General features: G+C 39.7%; 1 protein-coding gene across 4 annotated transcripts in view; it reads left to right on the plus strand.

The window, feature by feature from the left end:
- Positions 1-25,207, plus strand: part of CCDC85A (coiled-coil domain containing 85A) — a 179,808-nt gene that overhangs the window by 14,819 nt on the left and 139,782 nt on the right. For all 4 annotated transcript variants that reach the window (XM_081336984.1, XM_081336985.1, XM_081336987.1 and 1 more), the window contains exon 2: positions 6,750-7,677. In XM_081336984.1, coding sequence (XP_081193110.1) covers positions 6,750-7,677 — 928 coding nt within the window. The remainder of the gene's footprint in view (positions 1-6,749; positions 7,678-25,207) is intronic.

Genomic DNA, 25,207 nt, shown 5'->3' on the forward strand with positions numbered 1-25,207 from the left:
AAGACCAGCCATTGCATAAACCTCAGAAGGAACAGTGAAAGAGGGAATTGATCCCAGTTCTATTTTCTGTTCTCTTAATACCTACTATTATACTGGAGAGGGAGGGAGAAAAGGATTGAGATTTTTATCAGCTTCATAGCTGGAAGGAAAATTAAATACCTGTTATATGAGGAAGATGGGAAAGCTACACGGATTTTTCTTCCTGAAGATAGACAGTTGAATTTAACCATAGTTTCTTACTTCTCTCAAAGGAGTTTTCAGTGAGTTTATTGATAAACCTTAGTCTGACTGCAGAACTGTCCTGCAGTTTACAAGGGAGGCTCTTAGTGATCCATTATGATCAGGATCAGGTGATCCACTTTTGCTGATTTTTAGTCCTCTTTTCCCAGAGTTCCTGCTGTCACCAGTCCTCATGTACATTTTCTCTGTTGGTTAATAACAAGGAAAGGATAGCTAAACCTTTTATGCTTTCTTCCACTTTCTGAGGGAGAAAATTGTCAGCGACGTTCACAGATTTTTTCTCCCAACAGAATAATTATCCCCCTCCCTCCATCACTATTGTTATATGTCCCTGCAAGAGGTACAGCTTGTTGTTGGTGACCATGATTCCTATCTTAATCAGGCAGGCAGTGTTCAATATCAACAGTGTTTTCATTTGTCCCTCCCATTTATTTTAACCCAAATTATTTCTACAGTATTTCCAAGTTGATCCATTTGGATTTCTCATCAGATATGGATACTTTTAGCAAAGAGTGCACTTCCTATCCCCTTCTGTTTCTTCCATTTCTTTTGAACAAATGGTATTACTTAGACTGTACTTTCTACTTATTGAAGTCATCCCACCAGGCCTCTGTTAACACCCATTAAACATTTTAGTCTTCCTCTACAAGGAATTCAACCTCATCTTTAAAAAAAAATTCACATACTGGACTATGGTAATAGAAGCTGTAGCCTTTATGAGCTAGTGTTCTTTCTGCTTTTTATTGAATGGTTTAATAGGATCCCTTACAGCCCACTCTCAACAGAGTTCTCATCTTTATCTGAGGCCTATATTTATTTGTCTTTATTTGTGATTCAAGGTAACTAGTCAACTCTGTTATGGTTTTGCAAAACCCCTCTGTACATTCCATATGCACTTCAGCCCATGATTCTTTTGTTTATGTTCTTGAAAGATGCATCTACCTGCCTTCTGCCCTTCATTGTCCTACCACCTGTTTTTCAAAGTCCATTTTTCTTCCCACAAATGCTTAGAGCAGACGCGGCTGGAGTCTGAGGTGGGGGGAGATCCGGGGCTGAGGTGCACTCAGGGAAGCGCATGCTAGCAACTCACAACCAGCTGCTCTTGGGGGATGGAGGCAGAAAGCCGGCCAGACAGGGCTTGGAGTGGTTGACCATTCCCCGGACTACAGCTGCGCTTCCACCTTTCCCAGGTTGGCCCCCGCAGTGGAGCACAGCGCAGGGCACCAGCATGCCCCACTGCCACAGAAGCAGCCCACCGGAGCAGCCCCGACAGGCCCTTGTCCCGGAGCCTCCCGCTGCTGGAAACCTGCGGCGGTGGCATAGCAGGGCTTGCGAAAAGCGGGATGGGTGGCAGTGGCTGCTCCCAGCACCAACTAAGGGCAAACAGGGCAAGTTCGCTCCTTCTCGAAAGCCAGGATTTGGCGGCCAGCGAGCCGCTCGCGTGGGGCTCTCATAGGGCTGGCGGGTCAAATGGGGACCGGCTTTTCCCTCTCCGCGCTAGAGCAGCACCTGCAGAGGCGGCCCTGTGGCCCGGCTTTCTCTTGCAGAAAGCAAGCTGAAACCGAGTGAGGGAGATTGCCAGGAACGTGAATCGGCGCATGCTGAGAAACGCCGATCTCATGCTGCTGCGCGAAATGCTTAGAGCAGTGATGGCGAACCTTTTAGAGACTGAGTGTCCAAAACCCACCTCGCCCCTACCCTGCCCCCGCCTCTCCTGCCTGCAGGGCCCCCCACTGCCTCCATGGCCTGCCACAGCAGATTGCCCAGGCGGCCCAGCAGCCTCATGGCGGCCACGCCCTCTGTCTGTGCCCCGCAGCGTCATCTGCATGTGATGAGGTGGGAGGGCGGAGTCTTGTCCCAGCTGCCCGGCTGCCATATCCTTGGCTGCATTTCTCTGCGCAGGCTGCGCCTGGGGTGACTCTCCTCCTGGGGGGCTGCTGGTGAGGAGGGGGCCATGGGGGGTGTTGGGGCTGGGGTGATGGCATGCATGCCCACAAATAGGGCTCTGAGTGCCGCCTCTGGTATGCGGGCCATAGGTTCGCCACCACTGGCTTAGAGTCTATTTCATGTTTGAGGGCCTGCAAGCAATTTCTCAGTATAATCTCTGCCTCTTATTTCTGATGGTTACTGTTATCCCTTGGATTTCCTCCTTCATATAATTAAATAATCTTCATATATTATAGCTAATATATTTGTTCCATAGACATAACATTTTCCTCTGTTATATTAAAATTTCAATTTAGAGGACTCTGAAAATACACCCAAGTTCTGTCTAGCAAGGTAGCCACAGTTCAGACTGGAACTTCTTTTGCCAAGTGAGGTGGTAATTAAAGGAATTGTGCCCAATTTATATTTTTTTGCCATGGTTGTTAAACGACTCACGGGGTTGTTAAATGAATCACACAGTCATTAAGCAAATCTGGCTTTCTCCATTGACTTTGCTTGCCAGAGTGTATTTGGGAATGTTGTTGTTGTTGTTGTTGTTAGCTGCGAAGTCGTGTCCGACCCATCGCGACCCTATGGACAACATTCCTCCAGGCCTTCCTGTCTTTTGGGAATGTTACAGATGGTAATTATGTGACCCTGGGGATGCTGCAACCATCTTAAATGCATCCTGGTTGTGCCAGATCACATGACTGCAGGAATGCTGCAATCTACAATTTTAAGGCTTGGTCATAAGTCACTTTTGTAACTTCAAACAGTTGCTAAATGAATAGTTGTAAAACGAGGACTATCTTGTAGACTCTCATCTTTGTTAGCATCTGACAAAGTAAATGCCATCCTAAGCAGGTGTCCCAGCCTTATGGTTTCTAGTCTTAAACTCAGTACTGAATGGGTAATTTACAATTCCTCCTCCTTGCAGTCTGACAGGCAGTCTCTTGTGCCAGACAGCAAGTTGCTATCTCAAACATTTGAACAAACATTTTCTTGAGGGAGATATGCTTACTTTGGGGTGTAACAAAATGAGATTTCCCTGTCCCTCTTTTTTTGTTCTTTTGGAAAGTGCAGTCAGAACTCCAGGAAAAAACGAAGAAAATCTGTGCCAAGGCTTTGGGGACAAAAAGAGTACTAAGTTCTCCAGCATGACCAATGGAGAATCCACAATGGATGGGTTAATCCTTGTCTTCCTGCCCAGAGACCATCAATCAACCCTTTGCCATGCCTCTTCTCTTGGGCTAGAATACCCAGTCTTGACTTGGTCTACACCCGTATGAGACCTGTAAAGCCTGGCTTAGTCTTTAGGCAGAGACAACAATCAGGTCGTATTTTCCTTTATTTTCTTCTCTCATCTATTGTGGTTCTTTTGGCTTCTGTGTTTATTAGCACAGCGTGAGATTGCCCAGCTAAGGGGGATTTGAAGCTTCAGCCGGCAGTCAGAACTCCAGAAAAACCCCGAAGAGAATCTGTGACAAGGCTTTGGGGAGAAAAAGAGTACTGAGATTTCTTCTCTAACCTTTGGTAGAAGTTGGATTTTGCAGGAAGAAGGGTTTTCCAACAAATTGACAGAGATAACATCTGTTCAAGTTCTTTTTTCTCTAGACGAATAGGCAAAAGTTAGCTAAGTACCGAGTTTCTTTTTCTCTCGTGTATCTGCTAGTTAATAGTGCATTGTCTCAGGCAACTATTCTGTACAAGATCAACTGATAATATTTTATGTGCACATCAGAATGGCCTGTAAACTGGAAAGTGACCAGCATCTAACATCAGGTCTGTCAGAAAGTTATCTTTTCCTGTATATTTTGGAAAAAATTTTTTTTAATAAGTAAAAAAGTTCTGTTTGTTTTAATGCTGCCTGTTTGCTACGGGCCCTCTCTCTCTTACATGTTGGAGTTAAGGAAGACTCTCTCTCTCTCTCTCTCTCTCTCTCTCTCTCTCTCTCTCTCTCTCTCTCTCTCTCTCTCTCTCTCTCTCTCTCTCTCTCATATGCTTTTTTAGAGTCTTGTTGATGAATATGAGTTGAAGGAATAGGTAGAGTTAGTAAATGTATCCCTGCTACTATTTTTCTTCAGTGCATCACACATATTTTCCCCACATAAGTGAATGATAATGGTTCACTTATTTAGACAAAAGCAGAACATTGTGTTTGTGGACATCATTGAGATAAAGATCAGTTGTGGTGAGCAACTAAATAATAAGCCTATATTACAGATTTATCCTCGCACGGAAATTTGTTCTTCCATTGTAAGAAAATATAGTTTCAGTTTAAATATGGTGTTTTGGGAGTGGATGGGATGCACCTTTGAATCAGTATTGACTGCCTGGAAAATTCCCTGCAGTTTTCTTGGCAATATTTCAGAAATATTGCTATAGTCATCTTCCTAGGGCTGAGAGAAAGTTAATAATAAAGTTGCAAGAGACCTTGGAGGTCATCTAGTCCAACCCCCTGCTCAGGCAGGAAACCCTATCCCATTTCAGACAAATGGCTGTCTAATCTCTTCTTAAAAACTTCCAGTGTTGGAGCATTCACCGCTTCTGGAGGCAGGTTGTTCCACTGATTAATTGTTCTAACTGTCAGGAAGTTTCTCCTTTGTTCTAAGTTGCTTCTCTCCTTGATTAGTTTCCGTCCATTGCTTCTTCTCCTGCCTTCAGGTGCTTTGGAGAATAGCTTGTCTCCTCTTCTTTGTGGCAACCCCTGAGATATTGGAACACTGCTATCATGTCACCCCTCGCCCTTCTCTTCATTAAACTAGACATACCCAATTCCAGCAACTGTTCCTTATATGTTTTAGCCTCCAGTCCCCTAATCATCTTTGTTGCTCTTCTCTGTACTCTTTCTAGAGTCTCAACATCTTTTTTACATTGTGGTGACCAAAACTGGATGTAATATTCCAAGTGTGTCCTTACCAAGGCATTATAAAGTGGTATTAGTACTTCACTTGATCTTGATTCTATCCCTCTGTTAATGCAGCCTAGCACTGTGTTGGCTTTTTTGGCAGCTGCAGCACACTGCTGGCTCATATTTAAGTGATTGTCCACTAGGACTCCAAGATCCCTCTCACAGTTACTACTATTGAGCAAGGTACCACCTATACCAGGGGTAGACAACCTTGGCTCTTTTATGACTCATGGACTTCAACTCCCAGAATTTTTGAGCCAGCCTGGCTCAGGAATTTTGGGAGTTGAAGTCCACGAGTCATAAAAGAGCCAAGGCTGCCTACCCCTGACCTATGCTATACCTGTACATTTGGTTTTTCTTGCCTAAATGTAGAACCGTACTTTTTTCACCCAACTAGCTTTGTGTCTAATTCAGAACTCACAGTTTCCCAATTTCTAGTCTGGTGCCTTAACCACCAACAGTATGGCTTTCTTCAGTTTACATAATATTCATGCTCTCTGCATATCCTGTACTTAAGTCACACTTTTTACTGGTGGGAGAAAATGATCTTTTACAGCATGATTCAGAACTTTCCCTTTTAGAAAATGTGGAATCTTTCTCACAGAAACAGATACTCATATACATTCAAACATTTGTTGCTAATACTTTAGCCTTTAGGGGAAAATGTTATTTTTCTTTTAAAAGATTGAACTTGCAGTCTATTAGCTAATCTTTGCTGCACTGGTTACCGGCTTGTTTCCAGGTCCAATTCAAGGTGCTGGTGTGGCACTGAGTTATTTGAGGGACTGTCCTTTCCTGATTTCATTTGTACTTGTTCCATCAGATCCAACAGAATAGGCAATATTACAGATTATGTTATCTAGGGAGCTACATTTTGTGGGTCCTAAGGCATTTCGGCTATGGCCCCCACACTGTGGAATCTTCTTTTCCCAGGTGAGGATGGCCTCACTGCTAAACCTCTGAAGGTCCTTCAAGACTTTGTTATGCCAAGTCTTGAAGGCTTGGGAACCCTGGTGGATGGGTGAACCTATTGAGGTGGCTGCATTACTATTAACATTCCTTTTCTATTATTCTTGTTTAGCTGTTTTTATAGTTTTAAAATGTTCTTTGTTAACAGTAATGATTTTAGATAGTTAGATGTCAGAGTCAATTAGATTGAAATGAGTGGCTATAGAAATTGATTATTGCTTGACTGATGTGATTATTTTAGGTTTTTTGTATGCTGCCCAGAGTTTCTTGTGAAACACATTTAATATTAGCATTATAAAATAACAACTGGCTCCCCAAATACCATTAATCTTTAGTTCCCAGATTAATTCATACTTGTTTCACTGCTGGGAGTTGTACTTCAGCAGTGGCTGGAGGCCCATAACTTCCCTGTCTTTGTACTAAAATTAGAAACGAGAAGAAACAATGATTTAGAAAGAAAATAAAATAGTTCGTGAGAGAAAAGAAGAATGGACATGGTATCTGAGAATCTAAGTATTCAGCAATCTTGCATAGGCCTTGAATAAATGCAGCATTGCTAGCCTAAACTACATTTATAATGTCCTTTAGGAGAAAATGTCTAGCTGAGAGGAGCACATGCTCACAGCTTGTGAATTTCTGCTGTTACAGTGTTACTTATGCAAATGTTGATTAGATTTGTTTTTTCTTCTCTTATGTTTTGAAGGATATCAATCAGAAATTGCAGGAAGACAACCAGGAGCTGCGAGACCTTTGCTGCTTCTTGGATGATGACCGGCAGAAAGGCAAAAAAGTATCTCGTGAATGGCAAAGGCTTGGCAGATATAGCGCTAGCATGATGCATAAAGAGGTTGCCTTATATTTGCAAAAGCTGAAGGAACTGGAAGTAAGGCAAGAAGAAGTTGTGAAGGAAAACTTGGAACTGAAGGAGCTTTGTGTCTTATTGGATGAAGAAAAGGGTGGTGTTGCTGGCTGCCGAAATTCAATTGATAGTCAAGCCAGTCTTTGCCAATTAAATGCCACAAGTACATTCATAAGGGATGTTGGAGATGGGAGTAGTACCTCCAGTACTGGGAGCACTGATAGTCCTGATCACCATAAGCACCATTCAAGCTCAAGTCCTGAGCACCTCCAGAAAGCAAGGAGTGAGGGAAGTCCTGAGCATCAGAAGCACCGGAGTGCTAGTCCTGACCACCTCCACAAACCTCGAAGTTCTGGAAGTCTTGACCATCAGAAGCATCTAAAAGGACCAAGTCCAGAACATCATAAAACCCTAACCAAAGGTACTTCAGAGCAGCAGAAGCACACTTGTAGCAGTCCAGAAACATTGCCAAAGCATATGTTGAGCGGGAGCCCAGAACACTTTCAAAAGCATAGGCCTGGGAGCAGTCCAGAACATCAAAAGCAGAGTAGCAGTGGAAGCCCTGAACTTCTTCAGAAGCATGCTCTGAGTGGAAGCTCAGAACACCTCCAAAAAGTGAGGGGCACTAGTCCTGAGCATCTCAAACAGCATTATGGGGGAAGTCCAGAGCACCTCAAACATTTGGGCAATGGCAGCAGAGAAGGCACCTTAAGGAGACAAGTTGCAGATGATCTGTCACCCCATCATAGGGGCCTCTACAATGGAATGAATGGTGGGTCTTTCTTAGTTATTTTTATTTATTTATTATGATGCTAGGGGCAATGATTGAGATTTTTCAAAGTGATGGGCAGCATACCAAGTGGTATGTGGCATGTTCACAATGAAGCCATTTTTTATTTTGTCCTAGTAAGCAGGAATTGTTTTTGCGTTTGTTCTCTCTGAGAAGTGCAGATGAAATTGAAGTTTGCATTGTTGTAATAGGCTGCAGAGTAGTTGCATTTCATGGGCTTTGTGTGGAAGTACTTTACCTGAATGGCAAGGCATTGAATAAAGCAGTGTGAGTCTGACAGCATGTAGGCTTACCTTAGAAGGGAGAGGTAAGAATGAAATGAAGGGAAGGGTCCTCAACTCAAGGAGTAGATTTTAAAGAGAATTGGTGTGTGTGTGTGTGTCTTGGCATATCTTAATTAGCTTCTGTTTCCTTTATGCTTAGGTCTTGGTTTGTTTCAGATGCCTAATTGAAACATTTTGATAGTAACTGATAATCTTAATAACTTTGAGGAAGGGGACTATGCTTCTCCAAGTGCTGTCTTTTGGGGAGGTGTCTTGGTGCCTTCATTTGGCAATTTTCTTAAAGAGTGTGCTTTATTTTTGGATGACCTTTCATAGAGGAAACTGACAGTAAAAAAAAGTACAGAAAACAGGTATAGTTTCTATGATCCTTAGTCTAATACCCACACAGTGTTCCTATCTTCAGATGGGTGCAGATTTCTTTGAGAAAAAAATATAGGCAATATAGTTTGGCTGTTATTTGGGGTATTTGTTTATTTTTAAGCTTAATTACTTTTTTCTGGAAATGTTTACAAAGCAAAAATGGATTTGCTGGCATTTAGCTTTTTGAATGTATTTGTGATGGCAGACTGACATTTGAACAGTTTCCTCTAGAATGCAAATATATTTTGAACTAGCACCACAGGAGGCATGCCAGGCTATGGAGGCACTATGGATTATTTTAAAGATATTGTTGGACAGATGCAGTGATTATTTAGAACAATGGATCTCATTAGTAACATTTTGATTCTACCATTACTGAGAAAATAATGATCTGATTGAAGAGCAAAATAAAAATATTTAAAATTGAAGAGTTATATTTCTGATTGCAGGAACTGCCTGTACAAAATTCATCTCAAATACAAAACTAGGCTACTGGGGTTGCTAATTTTTCACTGACTGAACTATTTTTTAAAAAAAAAAACAAAATATAAAGGAACATTCCAAAATTATAACTTTCAGTACAGTCCACACATGGGCAAAAAATAGATTTTTGATTCCTATATGGGAATTTTTTAGATGTCATTCCTCCACTCCAATAAAATCTGAAACAAGGAGATCTATGGATTGTTTTGATTCATTCTCACTAACTGTGTTTGAATCTACTATTTTTGTGCATCTTTCCTTCCACTGTGAGAAAGGGAAAGGGTTAGAGATAAATTGCTCAGTAGATTGACAATGTAAGTTCCTGGAGATGATGGATGAATAGCTTGATTAACTTGGTTCAGATAGAATTGGGCAGCTTCCTAAGAACTTTGGAAGAACTTCACTTAATATTATGATATATGATATATTGAATAGCTTTTAATGTATGTAAATGTAATTGTATTGAATTTACTAGTGTTAATTTATCAGTCAAAATGAAAAGGCTGCTTGTAATCTTGTTAGCTCCAGTATCGCTTTTTGATATAAATCTATCAAAGCTAATAAGAAAGATTTTATTGAAACTTACATCAATTTCAACTCAAATTTTATGACATTCCTCTCTGATTAACTTCACAATTTTGTTGCCTTAACCCTGGAGAAGGTAAAGTTTAAACGTTTGGGGGAAAGGAAGGTGAATTTAATTTTCTGAAAGGCAGCTGCAGGAGGCCATCTAGTGATACCCCAGGATATTCCTTCTTTTTTTCCACTTTTTTTTAATGGTGAGGAGGACAAGAAGAGAACAGCTCCTAGAGGCAAACTGTTCAATTTCCTACTCTTATATCACTTAGAAATGGGTGCAACTTCTGGTGCTATTTTGTCCCTTTTAGAGATGTAATCTGAGGGGGCTAGGAGTGCTGCGAATCGGATAAAGGAATGTTGCCTGTGTGCTATGGCTTATTTACCTTAACTTCATAAACCGTATTAGTTTAGTTTCACCTGCACTATCCTATTGAACTTCTCAGAAGCATTTAATGCCTTTCACCATATTTAATATGTGGAATGACTTGCGAGGGTTGGAGGCACCATGTTATAATGGCTCTGCTCCCTTTCTGACCTGTCAAATCTTATTTTGAAATTAACTTCGGTTTTCTAGGAGATTAATGTTCCTTTCCTATTCCTCTCCCACCTCCTGAATGTTCTCCCATCTGCAAATTTGATATAGATCGACAAGTTGATAGTTCTCTGGGTTCTGTTCCCTACTTCGTTTTTGTTTTTTGTTTTTATTTTTGATAGAAGCAAACATTGCCCTCTTCTAGTCATCTGGCACTTCATCCATCCCCAGAGATTTCTCAGAGGCAGGAGATAGAAATGCTTCACTTTCTCCCGGTGTTCATTGATAGTTTTTCCCCTGCTGCTTAGGATCAAGGTTGCTGCTTATGTGCCTTCTTCCATCTTCTGAAGGAGAAGGAGGTCAGAGATTCCCTGGACAGACCACACACATAGCTTCTAACTGAATTTTAGAGTAATTAAAATTCCCTTTTAGTATTTATTAAGTCTTTGATAGATGTGCAGTTTTCTTTGAGAAAATGTATCTTCTCCTTCACTGGAAAGTTAGTACTATCAAAGCTATTGCTTTTTTCTGCCTTCCACTTACTTTACCTTGAGGCTCTGTATTCTGCAAAGTATCTTTAGCAGTTTAATTTGCTGTGTCTTCTTAGCATTATGGTTTCTTTCTAAGTTGTGTCACTTGTTATGCCTTTGATTCTTTTTTTTTCTTGAAAGTTCCATCTCTTCTTTTTTTTTTCCTTTATGGGAAAATTTAAAAGTTAATTCACACATGTACATTCACAGCTTGGTATCATTTCACTTAGTTTCTCAACATTGCATGGCTGACAACTGAATGTGTTAACCGTACCTGCTAAAACATCTTGCATTTGAATGATTATTCAATGTTGCACTTAGAGGGAGATTTCATGGCTGAAAAGAAAAGAATGATTGTGGGCAGTGTTATCTGTGCTTCTCAGGTAATATCTGTTGTCCCTGGAAACTGTTTCTTGTAAAATTGCTTAAAAGATAGGTTCCCCTGCACATGCGTGCTAGTCATTTCCGACTCTAGGGGCCGGTGCTCATCTCCGTTTCAAAGCCGAAGAGCCAGCGTTTGTCCGAAGACGTCTCCGTGGTCATGTGGCCGGCATGACTAGACGCCAAAGGCGCACGGAACGCTGTTACCTTCCCACCATAGTGGTCCCTATTTTTCTACTTGCATTTTTACATGCTTTCAAACTGCTAGGTTGACAGAAGCTGGGACGAGTAACAGGCGCTCACTCTGTTACGCGGCACTCAGGATTCGACCCGCCAAACTGCCGACCTTCTGATCGACAAGCTCAGCATCCCAACCCACTGAGCCACCACGTCCCTTGTTTAAAAGATAGTGAATGTTAAAAATGCATGTACTATACGTGATTAAATCCTGTTCCTTTCTTTCTATGTGGAATAGTAAATACATCAATAGAATCCAAGGTTGGAACTCATCAAATAGGTCACCACCATAGCAAGTACAGAAATCCTGCAATATATTATAGAGAAGCATTTTATATATTAATGTTGCTTCTTGCATAGACTAGTGTATTGAAATGATGCTTGAGCATTCTTTACAATTCCTGTACAGGTGAACTATGGAATATTGGCTTTGATAGGATATTTGATTTCTTTCTATTTATACATTAAATGTTATTAAGAACATGGGCTCTTATCAAAATTGACAGCTCTTTTTCTCTACTTTGGGCGGTGTGTTCCCATCACTGAATATAGATGGGAAGGAGAAAAAAATTGAATATTGGGATGGGGTTGCCTTCTTTGAATCCATTATGGCATTGTAGAAAGATGGATTGGAACAACTTAACAAGTACTTGTCTTTTTAAGCTCCTGTACCATTTTGGGTACCATCTATGACAGAGGTCCCCAACCTTTTGAGCACCAGGGACTGTGGACCAGAGGGGGCCTGGTTTCATGTACTTGCCTGCATCCCGTGGATAGGGCTTTGCTTGTTTGCACAGATCAGTTTCTGGCATGCCATGGACTGGTGCTGGGGGTTGAGGACCCTGATTTATGATACTCTTCAAATTGTGGTAAATCATTATATGCCTCTTTAGGGTCATGTAATATACTGTTTGGAAATACTTGACACTGCAGTCATAGCTTGAACTTTGGTAAAGGTTGGCTATCTCACAACAATCAGATATGATGAATTCTTGCTGATAAATATGATCAGTAGCCTAAGTATTCTCTTAAAGAAGCCTTCTATAATTTTATTAGAAATCCCTTTTGCTTGTCTGGGAGTGCCCTTCATTTTCTGTTTTGCATCTAAGGAAAATATCAAAGGCTCCTGCTTTGCTTTGCATCTAAGGAAAATATCAAAGGCTCCTACTTTGCTTCTCACTCCCTGTTGAGGTTATTAATGAGCAAAACTAAAAGTGCTGACTAACACTCTCTGGCAACAGTCTGGAGATGTGATACATCAGGAGATGAACAGATCCTCTAGAGAAACAGTTGTTTAAAGAGGCAGGGGTGACAAGAAAAGAGGTTATTTGTGAGAATATGGACTCACAGCTGTTCAAAATGTATGTTGGGGGATGATCCGGGTGTGAAATACTGTTCTAGTGTATACCTTCTTATAATAAAAGAAGTGTTTACCTTGGTAACCTTTCAGGTAGACACTTTCTATAATTAGGATGTGTCTTCTCCTTTTCTTTCCGTGCCACTAAGGTCACTTAATCTAATTAAAACAGTGCAAACAATAGTAATAACGTTGGCATTGTTTCTCCCTATCACTTAATTGTATGATGCTTAAAATTTTCTGAGCATATTTATTTGCTACTTGGTGGCAGTAGGGTTAAGTGTGTTTGCAGGTAAATGTCATCTAACTAGAAAGAAGCACTTCTCTGAATCATTGATTCTCCAAAATTCCCTTTCTTCACCTATGTTTAATTCTAAAGTTGGAGTCCCACAGAAAGAAAATGGCTGGCAAGTGAAATGTTGCAACAAAAAACACACACATGGAAAAAATAGGTGGGTAGGGAAAACAGGAAAACCACGTTCCAGATTTTTGCCTCAAAAATTTTGTTCATAATAGTATTAACTTCAAGCAACGGATGTCATCAGGTCATATTACTGACCAAAGGCAATATCTCCTTCATCCCCAGAGTTATGTGAATAAACAGAAAGCCAAAGCTGGGTTATGTAGGCAGTGACGGGCAAATTTTAGTCTGATCTAAATTGGTATTACTTAATACCAGGCTTTTAAAATCTGGAGTTAGCTAATAACAGGGGTATGAAATTAGAATTTAGGAAAGGGATGTTTAAAGGTGTATTCTGAGTCACTGGTCTCTTAAGAACTGGGGCTAGGCTTTTGTAATTCTTCCATACCCATTGAAATCATGGTTTTCCTTCTTTCAGCTGTCTTTTCAGTGGTCCTATTTCAGAATAATAATCTTTGCCAAACTAGACCCAAATGTATATTGTAAGGACCTGCCTAAATTAAGCCTCCCAAGAAAGCAGAACTCTTGAAATGGACATCATTTCAAAAGGAAGTTTTATTGGAAGGTGTTGACAGCAGTAGTAGAAGACAGGATCTGAGGGTTTCCTGCATGAATCAATAAGTCAAAAGAGTCAGTGAAAACCCCACCCCAACTGTCCATCTGGATGGTTCAAATGGGCCAATCTGCAGGTGTGAAAATGTTGTGGGAATGGAACTATAAGGCGCCGCTTCCAAGGCTTTTAGGTCTCTGTGCCTCTTCTTCGCGCCCAGAGATAAGGTAGATGGCTGGAGGTACATTCCATTCTCACCCCAAGAAAGAAACATCAAAGCAGTGCTCACTTCAGCAACACATATACTAAAATTGGAACGATACAGAGAAGATTAGCAAAGAGGATAGAGCAAAGAACAAAGCAAAGGAAATAAATTGTACCAACCCCAAGCTCTTCCCTCCCCCCTGAAGAATGGCAGAATCTGAAAAAGAACAGGAATCTCCATGCCCATAGAAAGCAGGGTTCTGACATACATATTTATAACTCACTCACTCACTCACTCACTCATTTAATCCTTCAGACCAATTGACAAAACATGATAAAAAAGCAATGCAAAATAATCAATATATATAATGCCAGAATGTATTTCACTGTCAGGAAAAGTACTTCATGGTCTAGTTCTGGTAATTTACTACATGGGCAGCTGTTCTCTGAAGTGTATCTTCTCAACTCAAGCCATGGTAGTTGCTGCTGTTTAGCGACTTCTATGAAGTCCAACTTTCTAAGAACTTTATAGTGATATTCTTCCTTTAAAAAAACATGAGAAATATTTTCTAGCAACATGGGTGCCCAGATAATAGATCTTGCTGAAAACATGGGATAAAATATTGTGGCCACCTATATGTTCTATATTATTTCCAATTCTACAGAAAAAAAAGATTTTCATATTTATTCCCTTAAGCCACATTTTCAGCAGATGACGTTAATAAGAAAAAAAAGTTTTTATTTCTGTGAATCTGAAATGAGAATTGGCCACCTGCGAGGAAAGTAAGCCTTGCTTTCTGCTTGTTTTTAGTACTGCTGTCAGCATATTGTTTTCATTGTTTTCATTTTTTACTTTTGATTAAGTGCCACATTTATTTTAATAATTCTACTTGAAAGATTGCCTTGGATGAGCACCTGAAATCAGCACTTTGGGTAGTTCTTAGATTGCACATGCATTTTAAAAAGAGCTTGCCGATCACCATGCTCAGTGTAATTTCTTTCCATTCATATACTATGTGATGCCTTGTAGTTGGTTGGCAAGCTGTTTTGGGCTGATGGTTAAAGTGATAAATTATCTCTTCCCTTTCTCAAAGGGCCAGTGGTGATAATGAAGAAAGGACCTTTGCAGTTCTGCCTCCCTGGGGCCATCTTTAGAAGCTTAGAAAATAGTGCTCCCAAAAATCATAATCATAATAGTAAAGTTGGAAGGGACCTTGGAGGTCATCTAGTCCAACCCTCTGCTCAGGCAGGAAACCCTATACCATTTCAGACAAATGGCTGTCCTGTCTCTTCTTAAAAACTTCCAGTGTTGGAGCATTCACAGGCAGGTTGTTCCACTGGATAATTGTTCTAACTGTGGGAAGTTTCTCCTTAGTTCTAGGTTGCTTCTCTCCCTGATTAGTTTCCATCCGTCTTAGAATTGGACAGCTCAGCTTTCTAAACCATTAATCATTGCCACTTCTTCAGAAAATGGGGCTATCAGTTTGAGGCATATTGATTCAGAATCAATTTATTAATTCAATCTGGAAAGGTTGGCATGCCGTGGGTCCCTTCAGTCAAACAATGACATCTATCAGGGCCCAGGAAATATAACTTCTATGTTGTGGTACCTGTCCTCTGGAATGAGGTTGCCCCTGAGATCTTGATGCTGTTCTGGAGGGCCTTAAAGACGTGGCTGTTCTCCCAGGCTGGGGATAGGGTGACAGGAGTCCCTCGCTCAATGCAGTTGTATGTATTTTTATGCTCTTGATCATATTCATCATCTTGTTTCTCCTTGTAAGCTTGTTCTTTTTGTTCTGATCTTACTTTTTTGCCTTTTTACTTGTTATGTTGTGAGCTGCCCAGAATTGTTCAGGATTTGGGCAACATCTAAATCAAATCAAATAAATAAGTCAGATGCTTTTTCCTTCTAAGTAAGTGTGCTTATGATTATCACCTTACATATACTGTAGGCTCATAAAAATGAAACAGGCCAGTTGTCAACACATTACTATTTTTAGTACGTTTATATGAAATTTCAAAAAAAATACCTGTTTTTCTACTGGCAAAGAAATCTCATTTGCTTTCAGGAGAAGAAAAAAAAACATTTTAAAGCTGTTTTGAATTAGGCATAGATTTTAATGGTTTGGGAAAGATGGACAAGTTTTCTAATCAGTTTTATCTCATTGGTATATTATCTTTTAAATTGCTGTTACTGCATTCAAGACTATCAATATGTAGCAAATTGAATGTATAAATAAAGGACATTGTTGAAAATCATAAAAGTAGATTTTATATTCTCAACATTAGAACCCACAATTTCTAGATCAAAGGCCAAGGTTCACATACACAGCATGTTTTTAAATACCATTTTAGTACAAAAACATAATATTTAAACATTTTGGTGCTACAGTGGGAGTCCTGCAAAACCGGTTTTTATATGTTTTGTTGTTGCTGGTTGCTGTCCCTGAATTCAATAATTAGGGAGTTAGTTTTTTTTAGGTACAGCTCATTTTTAATTTTCACCTCTCTGGCCTGAGTCAAATCTAAAAATATTTCTATTTATAATTATTATGGTTTAGAAAGGTATGGCTGCACTGTTTGCAACTCCTTTATTAAAAAGATAATATTTTTTTCTGAGATTCTGCAACAGACAACTCTAGAGAAAAGTGAGGCCCTGGATTGTAGAGAGATGAAAAAGACAAGATTACTGATTTGAACTCCACACTAAACCAAGGTTTCTCAGTTTATTTCCTTGAAAAGTATTGGATTGAAATCAGGGGATTGGGGGAGTTTGTCCAAAGCAGCTGGAGGACACTAAATTAAGGAACCCTATTGTATGTGAATCAACCCTTTTAGGTTCTTTGTTTTTTAAAGTGAAGGAAGGCACTAAGTGGGAAAGATGTGAATCTAAATATTGACTTATATATGAAGGTCTTTATTTGTTCTTGTCTGGTGATGTCCTTCAATTCTTTCCACATACCCTCTCTGTAGAACTTTCCTGAACAACTGGACTATAGCATACAGCAGACTTTGTAGCCAAAAATGTATCTGCATTATGGTCCTGCTGCTGCAGCCATCTGTTTCCCTGGCAAGGCCAGATTTGCAATTTATTTAAAACATTTACATGACCGCTCAACTCAGCCAAGATGACTCTGGGCACCTTACAAAAAAGAAAACACAACAGAGCTAACAAGAAAAAATACAAAAAACATAGTACATACCTAAGAAACAAAAGTAAACAATAAAACTGTGATTCAAACAACAATAACACCATTAACCAATTGGGAGTCAAGCACTTCATGACCCAAAGCCAAGGGAAAGAGACAGGTCTTGATATCTTTTCTAAGGACCAGCAGGATCAAGGCCAATTGTATGTCTGTGGTTGTTCCATAGAATAAGGGCTGACATTGAGAAGACACACCTTCTGGTTTACAGAAGGCGGCATCAGTTCAGTGGAGGGACTTGGAGTACATCCTCCTATTTAAGTATGTGATTAATGATATTGAACTTCACCTGGGGTGATGCTGCATTTAGAAAATTTGCAACAAATAGGAAGTAAAGTACCTTAAGGAAACTACTTCTTGCCCTTCTTTTAGGAGTGGTGTAGAAATACTGACTGGTGGACCATGTGTAACTCCTTAAAACTGCTGGTTGGATCCAAAAGGTTCCCCCCACATTGGGAGCCCATTCAACTTGCTTATTGGCTGACGTAGGATCATCTTTTGCTAGTAAAGGGGAAGCCATTTCACTGAAAGGGGATAAAAGTGTTTCATTTTCATTGCCAAGAGTAGCAAACAGTGTATTAGTTTTTCTTCATTATGCTGAGAGGAAAGATATGACATGAAGTTGATTTGTTCTTCCTTGTAAAGGGAATAAAGCTGCTGCATTTCTACTGTAAATGATAGCAAGTGTGAATGAATATTTATGGTAATATAGGGAAGAGTGTATGTGTCTATTATATATTGTGCATGAATACGGGTTTGGAGAAAAATACACTGGTGTGCTTGCGCATCATATAGTCATATACAGATCGGAGATGTAATGCATCCCTTGGACTCCAAGCATTGTGGATCAATGCTTTAAGGTCAGGCTGATGACTATGACAGGGCTTTTCAACCAGTGGTACGGGTACCACCTGTTGTACATTGGCACCTACCAGGTGGTATGCAACCATTCTGGTAAATTGGTAGTGGGGAAGAGGAATGAGCTGAACCGGTGGTAGCACCATACAAGCCTGAGCGAGAGACGGCTGGAGCTGCAGGGCTGTCAGGGCTAAGCATCAGCGCCAGGCTCCAGCTGGAGCTCGGCACTGATCCTGGCACTTCTGCTGAGCCCAGAAGAAGCGCCAATCAGCTGGAATGTTGCAGCATCTCCAGGGTCTTGTGATTTACATTCAGATGCTTGGCAACTGATTCATATTTATGATGGTCATAGTGTCCCAGGGTCATGTGAAGTGACCAAAACCTGCTGCAACCACCCAGCAGATGGGGGGGGGAATAAAAACCAAACACCCCTCCCCCCCGCTGCCAATGCTCAACAGAAATGCTCACAACAATGAAAACCTCGGACAGGAGGAAGAGCACTGCCAGGCAGGCAGGCAGGTGTCTTGCTCGGCTGTGGCTTGGGGGACACTTTTTTCAGTGCCATTGTAACTTCAAACAGTCACTAAGCAAACTGTTGTAAATTGGGGACTACCTGTATTTCATCACTTTTTTTCCTTTTTTTGGTCAAGTTTTTGCTACCTTGCTAGGTGACTGGTGGTACATGGATGTTGCCATATTCTAAAAGTGGTACAATGGGAGAAAAGGTTGAAAAACTCTGGACTATGAGACTATGAATATTTTTGTGAGAAAAGGCTGGCATAAAATGGCTCAATTTACATACAACTCTAATTCCAACTTTTGAATCATCATCATCATCATCATCATCATCATCATCATCATCATCATCATCATCATCATGTTTGCATACTGTACCATGCTATGCCCAAAGAACATTACAGCTTAATAATAGACAACCTGTGAACAGTTAAGGTGGGATTTTTAATGTGTGTTTGTGTCTATTTTTAAAAAAATCCTAGAAGATTATCAAGAAAGGAAACTTCCTAAATTATTCTGTTTTACAAAACACGATCCTCTTTCTCTGTCATTCCTCTTTTTAAATCTGTAGGCTCCTAAGTTTGTTTCAGAGTACATTTGGTAGACTTTCCATGATAATATTTTTTTCTCTTCTATTTTCCCTTATCTTTTCCCCTAAAGATTTATTTATTTATTTATTTAAATTCCATTTATATCCCGCCCTTCTCCGAAGACTCAGGGCGGCTTACAAACTTAGCAGTAGCCTTCATTCAATGTACATGCCTGCTTATTAGGGCTTTCACACACACCCAAGCGGCATTATTACAAAGTCAGCTTAATTGCCCCCAACAATCTGGGTCCTCATTTTACCTACCTCGGAAGGATGGAAGGCTGAGTCAACCTTGAGCCTGGTGGGATGCGAACCTGCACTAATTGCAGGCAGCTGGTGTTACTTAAGGAGGCATTAGCCCACTGCTCCACCAAGGCTCCACCATGGGCTCTGAATTCAGGATTTGTTTATTCAGTTTCTCTCTTTTGGCAATACTAGGTCCCATTTATCTTCATCCTAGAGGCATACATTGATAATTAGCAAGGAGCACTGTTTTGATGCAAATCATTTACCGAGACAGAAGCAAAAGTAAGTTTGAATTATGCTAATGATAAAAATTATATAGAGGAGATGAATATTTTGAATCTGGCTTTGGAAACCCTGACCAAAGTCAGAATTACAACCTATTGGGAAAGCAATCTTCCTAATTTTCAAACTTTTCTTAATAACCTGGCTTGGTTCAGAATAGGACTTGCCAATTTTAACTTGAAAACAGAAGCTTAACTCCAAATCACCTGTTAACAAAAGAGTCTTTTTTCATGCTTAGTCCTACTGTATTGTCTATCACAATGAAGGACAATGAAGGACAAAAGATTTGCTACAAGTTAACTTCTATTTTTTTCCCTTGGCATTATTTGCCTTTGGCCCAGTGGTGTCCACAACCAATAATAAAGATCCAAAAATGACATAAAGTTCCAAAGATGACACGAGTACTGACTTCATCATACAAATATTGCATTCATTTATTTATTTATTTATTTATTTATTTATTTATTTATTTATTTATTTATTTATTTATTTATTAAATTTACGGTATATGCTGCCCAACTCACTATCCATAGTGACTCAAGGTTCCATACCCGACACAAACACTTAAGTTACATCATTTTATCAACAGAACAGCAGACTTTATTGGGGAAATAAAGATTCAGAATTACTTGTAGTTTGATCTGAAATGTTTTCTAAATGAGAACTAGAACCCTGGATTCTTTGGAAACAATGACAGCTACCTAGCTTCTCTCCATTTGTGAAGTTTTCTATGTAGGCCTACTCTGAATCCATAAAGTGAAGTATTGCATTGAGATCCAGTTTTTTACTCTCACAGCATGCAACAGATTTTGGGGAAAAACTGTTTTGAATTAAATTTTTCTCAAGGGCAAGTTCTGTCTGTCAACGCTGTAACAATGGATTATCCTGCCCTGACAACTGATGAAAATTGCATCCATTTTTGACTTGCTTTTAACATGCTTTTTCATAGAAATCAGGTGTAGAAGGGGGGTTGGGGTGAATGCTTGAGCTCAGCTAGCCATAATGATAATGCTGCTCTGTGGAAACATTTTGGTGGGCTGAGGAGCTGGTAAAAAAGCCCGAGCTTCAGGATAATTGGAGAATGTGATTAATGACTGCTTCATGGGGGTGGGAATTGCAATTTGCTACTTTGTATCTGGGGGAAGGGAATCTAGTTTTGGGTTCAACTATGTAGTGCCGATACTTTATTTCCTGAATAAAATGTTCCTCAAAGAATTCTTGCCTTGAAGTTCTTTTGATGAGTTTCATCTATCGGAAGCATGACACTGTCATTCAAAGTCATGAGATTCTACTAAGTATAGTTGAATAAGGAAGATTGGGTGACTAGCAAACATCTTCAAGTGGCTCTGGTTCCAGAAACTTGAGTACATACATACCCACATTTTCTCCTCAGTTACAATCCACTGCAAGTATTACAGCTCAGTGATGGAGTCAGTAAGAATTAATGTGGAGACACTGGACTTGGATCAGGAGTTCATCCTCAATTATAGGAGTTCACTGGGTGACTTTTGGACCTGTCTCTATCTCCAATAAGCTCCCTTTATTTCATAGAATTTGGTGATGGATATCAAATTAAATGATGCTACCTTGAGTTATTGAAAGATAATCAGAAAAGAAAATTAACAAATAAGTACATGGAAGCCTGCATAATTTTGTGAGATCTGTAATCTTTCACCAAATGTGTAGTAAATGGAGTTGCACTGAAACTTCTTTGAGTTGCAGGAACTCAAATATACAATGCCATTTATTTTTTTATATTTATATTCTTTATATTCATATTTATAAAATATTCAATGCTATTTAGTTATTTATTAAATTTATATTTGTAAAATATTCAATACTAGTTATTTATTAAATTTATATTTATAAAAGTTATAGGCCACCCATCTTACATCAAAGTAACTCTTAAGTATAGCTACTTAAAAGGCCCACATACACACTCTTAGAATTGAAGGCCTGCATATATATTATTAGCTTGCCATAATTGTACTTTTTGTTTTTTGTTTTGTCTGTGATTATGGTCAGGTAGAATAGGGTAGAGCTAGACCAAGAGGAAAATAGGTGTTTGGTTGTAAATGTCGAGCAGATTTCTCTGGTACTGCACATCAGGGAACATATGTGTCTGTTGGTTAGGGATGGTTTAATTTATATTTGTTCCATTTATATTTCTGCAAATATAATGTTCTGGTTAGAGGATACCCAAATAGCAAAGCACAGAACATGAAGCCAGATCCACCAATTGGCACACATGATCTATATCTCCACACAATGCATAGTTTGGGAGGTGTCAGCTGATCTGCAGCATCTGCAACCCATCAATCCCTTTGCAGCCTAGGCATGTGGTGATGCCTACATGCAGTTGTGGGCAACTCTAAAACAAGGTTAAATACTGCTTAAGGCAAAGCAGTTTTTAAAATGGTTAGGATCAACTTGTCCCTCAAAAAAATGTGAAATTCACACTGGATTGATTTCTGTGTTTTGTGATAATCGTAGGAAACCTCTCTTTTTCAGTATCAAATTAAAAAAGTGGATTATTTTTGCAATACATAGGATTATTTTTTCATTGTTATCTGCTAGATCTGTGAACAGAATCTCCATATGTTTTATTACATTATTTTCCTCTTCACGGTACAGAGATGCAGTGACAGAAGAAGCTTCATTCTTTCCATTATTGCCTTATTAAAAGCCTCTGTTGGTTAATTAGGGAATGATTCAAAGACAGTAATATTACCAGGATAGGACTTCAGGACAGAAGTCCTAAACTTAATTCAGAAGAGGGTGCCCAAATGAATTTTGAGGTAAGCAAAATAATTCATGTTACTGCACAAAATGGGTCTCAAAAGATAATTAAATCCAGGATTTAGAATTATCTAATTATATTACTGCCTAGATAATCTGAAATAATTATTGGCTCTTCCAGAATAATGGACATTTTATCTTTGCCTTAACTCTTAACTCTAGTTGGGTTTCTCCTTGTATAACTCAGTCCTTTTAAAATAATATCCTCGCTTACTACTCAGTGTATTTAATGAAACATAAAATATGATGTTAGCAGTGCTTCCTGGAAATATAGGAGTGATTAGATAGCCTGACTGAGCACTGCTGATTTTAATTCATTAGTATAATTCTTTGTAAATGCTCTTTGCTTAACTTCTTCATTCCTTCAGGATTTATATGGCACATTAATCAAATCTGCTTTCTTCCTTCTTTGTACATATCCTGTGGGATATTTGGATTGTCCAGCTAGAATGAAAATATTAGAAAGGCTTTCTCATTAGAGGAAGAATTAGGGCTTGCCACTAAAATCCCTTTGGCTGGAGCCAGACCTTGAACTTTGCTACCGGGATAAAGATCATAATAGGAAGAGTATAACATGAATGGATATCTGTGGGTACACAGTACCAAGAAATGAATTGTGCATGATGATCTACACACACGCACAGATAAATACAGGTTCAGAATGCAAATACCGTATATACTTATCGAGTATAAGCCGAGACCCCCAATTTCACCCCCAAAAACTGGGAAAAGTTGTTGACTCGAGTATAAGCCGATCCGCCGTTCTGCATGCCTCGGAGGCTGGATCCGCGCTCTGCAAGCCTCTGGGATCCTGGGAGGCCTAATGCAAGCACCAGCCCGCCTGCCTCAGGTCTCCCCCACCCCCAGATACTGGGCTTCAGCACAGCTGGCTGTCTTGCCAAAGAGAAACATCTGGGAAGGAAAACCCTGTCTTACCTCTTTCCCAATTCTGCCTCTGCCCTTCCTCCTACCAAGGTGTTCTGGGACTAGTTCCCTAGCCTTTTGGAGCTTTTGGTGTTCGCCCATCAGCTGTCTACGGGGAGGCAACAAAGCTGCCTCTCTAGGCTTTGAGAAAAGGCCCCTTGCACAAAAGGCAGCTTCAGGACGAGCTTCCAAAAACCCTTTCCTTCCTTAACGCCCTCCCCACCTTCCCCCAGAAAGCCATATTTCTTTTTTTTTTATTGAAAATTTTTATTGAAGTTACAATATTATCCCCTCCCCAACCCACCCCAGAACCCCTCCCCCTCCCCCATATTTCTTCAATAACAAAAACATAAAAAGCTGGTTGGGATGTACTCGCTGATTTCCCCCCCCTTTTTTTTAGATGCTAAAACTAAACTCTCCCTCTGCCTTCCAACCAATATCCCTTTTTAAAATCTTACCTTGGCTCCAGATGGAAGAGTAGAGGAACTAAGCTAGTAAGGAGAGAATTTTTTTCTGCAACTTTTTACTCCTGAAGTAGTAGTAGTAGTAATAGTAGTAGTAGGAATAATAATAATAAATCCCTAAAAGTTGTGCCAGAAAATGGAGGACGCTGGGTCTTTGCAAGTTTTAGCTGTCTGTCAGACTGCCTGAAAAGGGCGGCCTTCAGGCAGCCAGGCGGACAGCTAAAGCTTGCAAAGACCCAGCGTCCTCCATTTTCTGGCATAACCTTCGGAGATTACTTTAAAAAAAAAAACAAAAAAAACCTTCAGAGGAAAAACAGCTGCAGAAACATTTTGTCTCCTTGCTGGCTTGGTTCATCTACTCTTCAGCCAGGAGGGAGTCCAAGGCCTAGAGAAGGAGAGCTTTGCAGCATCCCTATGGACAGCTGATGGGCAGACAGCTGAAAGAAGCAGGCAGGCAGGGCGCGGAGGAACGGAGACCTGCAGGTCTCGGACTGCGGTGGCTTGGGAGAGGTGCGCGCGATCCCGGAAGCACCAAAGCCTCGGCCGCGCACAAGTCCTCGGTAAGTTTTTTTGTTGACTGGAGTATAAGCCGAAGTGGAATTTTTCAGCCCAAAAAGTGGGCTGAAAAATTCGGCTTATACTCAAGTATATACGGTACTTAGTGGCAACACTTGCATGATGATTTTGTTAAGCTCGTCATTTTTTGTTAAGCTCGTCATTTTGGTATCATTGATGTTTACTGTTCATTCATTAATAGTTTCGTGATAGGCAGTAATTGAAAGTATAGGGAGAAGACAGTTGGCTACCCTCTTCCTGAATGCATGTGTGTGCTTGCATACTGTATACCTCTTGAAGCATTTGCTGGTTTGCATTGGTAAGGTTGATCTAATTATAGGCCCTTATATCCCTGAGATTATCAAAAAATCACACAGTAATTCTGAGTGGATTCTGTAGCAAAAAAAAGTGGTATGGTAAGCATTTCTGGTCATTTGGAGTAAGTTGGAAAGAAATGAGAAGCATTGCTAATTTTTACATTTATTTATTTAAAATATTTATATGGCTGTCCATCTATCAAAGCCCTTGGCATGTACTGATAGACTCATTTTGCAAACAGGTTATACTGGGGGCTATTACGAACTCTGAACAGATGCAATTGTGGATTTTAATTTAATTAATTAATTACATCAATTACATTGTTTGCTGTCTAAATTTGAGTTTGCCCAGGGCAACTTACAATAAAGTAGAATATAGTAAGAGGTAACAATTTTAAATGCTAAATGATAATTAAAAATGTAGTATACATACAATAAAAGCGGTACAGTTGAAGTTTTCACATTAAGCCAATCCATAAATCATAGTCTGGTTGAGAATGGTTTTGGCCTACAAAAAAACATTATATTTTAGTGTAATGTCTGGGTTGTATTACAGGTGATTATATTTGTTTAATCATAGTTTGCTGCATGAGCCACAATGACCAGATTTTTATTTTATGCACATGCACACACACACAGATATACACACATACCATCACAAAATGATGAGATCCAAATGTTGACATTTACAATTCAAAAAATTACAGGGGATCATATAGTAAGCCAAAACCAAACAAACTGTATTATGATGATGGATTGACCAAGATATTATGCTTAGTTTTATTAAATCTTTTTTTTACCCCATTTAAATTTCAGAAGTAATCAGATCTCTGAATTT

Source organism: Vipera berus (assembly GCF_964194415.1).
Source record: "Vipera berus genome assembly, chromosome: 1".
NCBI lineage: Eukaryota > Metazoa > Chordata > Lepidosauria > Squamata > Viperidae > Vipera > Vipera berus.